Source organism: Hyperolius riggenbachi, chromosome 8 (assembly GCF_040937935.1).
Source record: "Hyperolius riggenbachi isolate aHypRig1 chromosome 8, aHypRig1.pri, whole genome shotgun sequence".
NCBI lineage: Eukaryota > Metazoa > Chordata > Amphibia > Anura > Hyperoliidae > Hyperolius > Hyperolius riggenbachi.
The window spans coordinates 165,470,324-165,475,719 of record NC_090653.1 but is presented as its reverse complement, the minus strand read 5'-3'; the positions used below and the strand labels follow the sequence as shown (position 1 = coordinate 165,475,719).

The window sequence follows — 5,396 nt, the reverse complement described above, 5'->3', positions numbered from 1 at the left end:
TTGGATAATAAAGCCATAAAAACCAAGGGGACAATGGAAGTTCTCATGGGAACAGTTGGTTAGCAGATGGACAATACCCCAACAGTTTCTGTATGCCTGAGACAATGAAGGGAGGGTCACCTTTCAGATCTAAACACCTGTATGATCAGGGTGCCCCCTGGTGTCGGACAACCAACATCACAGGACCTCATGGGTGAGGTTACAGCGCCACTTAGAGGTCTAAAGAAGACATAACTGGCAAGGACAGGGGGGCGGAATGATACCTGAGCTGGGGGTGGTCGTATGGGTGTGTGTGTGTGAGGAATGGATTTCTTGGCTATTTAAGCCATAAGAGAGATTGGCTAGGAGCTCTCGCAGAAGAAGCTTCCATAAGGCTATAGAGATTCCACCAGCAGGAGCATAGAGAGACATCAGACTCCACCAAGCCTCCATTTTGATGTAAGAAGTAACCATCTTGATTAAGATATAGAGTGCCTGCATTGATACGCAATTAGTAGATAGGACTAGAGGAGCGCCTTAACTTGTAACTTTTCTGTCTACTTTGTTATGCTTTTCTTCAATTTGGAAGAACAATAAATAACTTGACTACAACCAAGGACTGTTATTTACGCAAGTAGACTAGGAAACCAAGTAGCAGATATATCATTTGGCACCCCAGATAGCGTGTGGAATAGTCAAATCCACATAGAACTCCACAATATCGTGACTGCTACAGGAAACGGATCAAGAACATCCAGTCGCTGCAATCCAGGTTTCCTAGAAGATTGATGAAATCCACCTGACGGTTACTACAGACGCCAGGACTCCTCAAAGAATCAAGATCCAAGGTATCACCTGAGTTTCGCGCTGGTCGTGAAGACAGAGACGCCTGAATCGTTACCTGAAGTGCTGTGAAGTATTCCATCGCTGAGCGGACGCGCAAAGCTGGTGAAGTATGAACACTTTCTTATCTATGACTAATATGCATATATAGTACTGAATTGCTCTTGTTTTTTTGTTGTTGTTTGTTAGTTCTTAATTGTGTTAGTAAGCCTGTATTAGCTATTCAGTGGTTGCCGGCAGAGACAGGATTGATCACCCTGTGCTAACTGAAGTACCCATAGGATCTATAGGAATATAACCAGACGTTTTTGAGGGAAAGTGAATTAGATAGTTTTCTAGTGTTCATGTGAAGGGGAAGTAGCCTTCTGCCCAATAGGAAACCTCTCTGGCCTGGATCTTAGATCAGTCAGAAATTGGTCTGTGTATGTGGGATACGGTCAGTTAGAAGTAGGTAGAGCATTGAACCAATTTTTGTAATTGGATGCACGATACCTGTGGAACAGACTTGTATGTCTGAATTGAAATAGCTATACAATAGAATTACACGTGTAATTTGTCATTGGCACAGATAGAAGTTCTATTAAAACTGGTCTAGTTTTGTATTGAAGCTAGTGTATTTAATTGTTGAGAATTGTGTAATTTGTCATTGACACAGATAGAAGTTGTATTGAAACTGGTGTAGTTTGTATTGCAACTAGTGTATTGTGTTGTTGAAACTTGTATAATTTGTATCGGAAATTGTGTAAGTTGTCATTGAAACTTGTTGTCATTGTGGTGTTAAGTGGTCTCAAATTGTGTTAGTGAGACAATAGTGAAGTACTGTGTTGTTGAAGTTTTATCTCAGTAACTTGGAAATTGTAAACATGGAAGTTGTAACAGATTTTCTAAAGAAATATTCCTCTGCTTCTTATCATTTGTGTATGGATGAGGCATTGACTCATCAGTTTGGTGATTTAGAAAAGCAGTGTGACATGCAGAATGAAAAATTGCAAACTAAAGTATCTTCTAAAAAAAATAGAAAACAGAGAATGGCCAATCTCATTGATATGTTAATTAAGATGAAAGAGATCGCTTTACAGAAAGAATTGCAATTTTACACTGAAAAAGCTCAGCTAAGGAAGGAGCTTGATAACATTACGCAAGGTTGTTTGGCCATGGATATTAAGAATAATGCTTGTGAATGTGAGGAATTAAAGGAGGAAGTTGACAAACTTGGTGAAGAGAATTGTGATTTACAAGAGTGTTTAGAGGACTGTGAATCTAGATGTAGACTCAGAGAATTACATATTGCATCTTTGGAAGCAAAAGAGTCACAAAAAGATTGTGTTATTCAAATGCTTACAGAGCAGCTGGCTCAAAAGGAACAATGTTTACAGTTGTTAAAAGCACACGGTAACAATGCATGCAACCAGGGTAATAGCTCAGGTTACAAATCCCTGGGAGAGGAGCAAAGAGGCAGAGAGGAGCATCCGATTTGTACTGCAGACGAATCTCAATCTCCTCCTGAGCTTTCATTAAATCAAAATTCCACACTCTTTACTCCTATCCCAGACAGGGTTGATCACCAACACAGAAATGCTCAAGGGCAAGGTCATGCAAATCATAATGTGCACTCCACAACACTCTCTATACAGGATCGCACAAACCTGTGCCAGATATTGGGGAAGTTTGACACTTCAGCCTCACCTGTCAGCCTCTCCAATAAGCTGGAAGCTGTAGTCACTCAATATAATTTGGGAAACAGAGATGCCTGTGCGCTACTGCGTGCATGGCTCCCTTCACAGCTGTGTGAGAAATTACTGCCTCCTGTGGGGACTCATACTGGTCTGTTGGCAGAACTTAATTCCAATTGGGGAAATGCAGCAGACAGAATGGGAGAGTTACAGAGAGTGATGGGAGGGAGAGATGCTAGAGGAACCAATGCGCTAGAAAATGCCAGATTTAGGAAAGGTGAAGACCCTGTTTTATTTTGCAGTGAATACTTGTCACTGTACAAATCCACATTTAATTGCCCAGATATGTCTCCTGACGACGGTAGTTTTCTTTACTCGATGGCTAACAAGTGTACCTTTGTGGATTATCACACAAAGATTGCACTCAGAAATGCTAATTCATACCAGACATTTCTGAACATAATAAAGGACTGGATTCAGGAGACAAATCAGGACAGTAAAATGCAAAGGAAAATTGCAGAGGTAACTAAGAGTGAAGGAAGAGTCAGATCCACTGGCAAATGTTACAAATGTGGGCATATGGGACATTTCATGAGAGACTGTAAATTGAACAGGAGAGTAGGGGGTAACAGAAGTTTTGCTGACAGGAAAGATCAGAAGAGGCCTGGACCAGACAGGGTGCAGAGGGAAAAGGTCCAAGATCCCAATGTTACCCTATATGGTCCACTCCTAAAAGAGCTAGAGAGGGTTAAAAGTAAAATCGCTGAAATTCCAGAGGAATACAAGACCCCACCCCCATCCAATCCTTATGTGAAACCATAGGGATTACAGGCCCCACCCTTGTCCCCAGTATGTCAACTTGAAAGGGACAAGGGCAATAGACCACATATCCAGGGAGCGGTAGGGGGCCATCGCGCTGATATACTTCTGGATACAGGAGCAGCTGTCAGTTTGACAAATATGACATTGACAGCTGACCCTAATGGCAAGTCAATTTTTTTGAGAGGTTTTGGAGGTCAGGTAGTTCCTGCATTGCAATCAATGCCAGTGCCCATAAACATAGGAAACATGGACATACAACACAGTATGTACCTGTCTCCTACACATGAGGGCACCATCATTGGATCAGATGTGATGAAAGCACATGGTTTGGTGGTAGATCTATGTAATTGGATGTTGTGGAGAGGTTCCAGGTACAAAGGGAATGTTTGCATGATCACTGACAATTATGGGTTGGCATCAGTGAAACCCAGTGACGCGATGGATCCCAGAGCATTGTTAAAAACGAATGATCAAAGGTTAGCTGAAATCTTGTGGCAGCATGACAAAGTGTGGGCGACATACAAAAATGAGTGTGGCAAGGTGACAAATATGATTGTCAAAGTAGAAGGCCCAGATCCCTTACCACAGAAACAGTACAAGATTCCCCCTGAATCAATTCCATTTGTACGGTGCACCATTGAAAATTTGTTGGCACAAGAAGTGATTAGAGAATGCCAATCAACAAATAATGCACCCCTATGGCCAGTAAAAAAGGGTAATGGTTGGCGACCCTGTCTAGATTTCCGTGCACTAAACAAATGTACCCCATCTGTCACCAATGTTGTTGCCAAAATATGCCCGATATGATGACAGCGCTCAAATCATCTGCAGCAGTGTATTCGTCTATCGACGTCTCAAATGGCTATTTTTCGATCCCCATTCACCCAGATAGCCAATACAAATTTGCATTTTGTTTCCAAGGAAAGCAATACACTTTCTGCAGGCTGCCACAAGGATTCAAGTCCAGTTCAACCTATTTTCATAAATGCATGATTGATGTTTTAAAATCTTTTTCAGAGCCAGAATGTATCATTCAATACGTGGATGATGTGCTTATCCAGACAGACACTAGGGAGCAGCACTATGCTCTCCTTAATGAGTTACTAACAGTAATTGAGAACGCAGGGTTAAAGCTAAACCCAATGAAGGCCCAGTTAATGAAAGATTCTGTTTCCTTTTTGGGAGTTGTAGTTTCAAAGGGGGGGAGGACTCCTGACCCAAACAAATGTGAAACTATCCAGAAACTTCCAAGGCCCAATACAAAAACAGCACTGCGACAATTCTTGGGGGTGGTCGGTTTCTGCCGAGACTTCATTGAAGGATTTGCAGAAAAGGCAAAACCTCTTTATGAATTATTGAAAAGTGACAAAACGGAAGCAGATCTGCTAGAGTGGGCAGAAGAACAGGAACAGGGATTTAAACTGTTGAAAATCACTTTAATGCAAGCCCCAGCATTAAGTAATCCCAACATGGAGTTGCCATTTGCTATACAAGTGTACACATCAAATGTAGCAATCACGGCTGTGTTGCTGCAAGAGAGGCAAATAAAATGGGTACCTGTTGGATATTTTTCTCGAGTGCTTAGTCCAGTTGAGAGGGGATTTGATGATTGTGTCAGGAACTTGATGGGTGTGCATTGGGCTGTTCTTGCAACTGAACACATTGTAGGCTTTGGGACGCTGACTCTACAGACACCCCATACTCCCATTAAGATGCTTCTAGAACGCACCCTTAGTGGAGTATCATCCCAAAGGGTAGCCCGATGGCTGATTGATCTAACGCCTAGAAACCTCACGGTGATGCACAATGCCACATACGTTCTTCCTCAGTTAATGCAATATGAGGGTACGCAACATGATTGTGGAGAATTCCACCGAACAAAAACACAGGAGATCTTCAGATTAGTGGAAGGAAAGGAAGATCTCAGAGTCTGGGTAGATGGATCTCGGTACTGGGAGGGAGGAAGTTTCCACACAGGATACGCCCTGTGGTGTCCACAGACACGAGAGGAAATTTTGATAAAATGTCCCAGGAATTTCTCAGCTCAAAGAGCAGAATTAGAGGCAGTAAGAGAAGCCA

The 5,396-nt window shown here is 42.2% G+C and overlaps 1 protein-coding gene across 1 annotated transcript; it reads left to right on the top strand.

Annotated features, from left to right (window-relative positions):
• Window positions 1-1,685: 1,685 nt before the first annotated feature.
• On the top strand, window positions 1,686-3,317 carry LOC137527420 (posterior protein-like). Its single transcript, XM_068247932.1, has one exon. The coding sequence runs from the start codon at window positions 1,686-1,688 to the stop codon at window positions 3,315-3,317; it is 1,632 nt and encodes a 543-aa protein (XP_068104033.1).
• The last annotated feature ends 2,079 nt before the right edge of the window (window positions 3,318-5,396 follow it).

Coding starts and splice junctions, on each gene's coding strand:
- LOC137527420 (XM_068247932.1), top strand. CDS start 1,686: ATGGAAGTTGTAACAGATTTTCTAAAGAAATATTCCTCTGCTTCTTAT.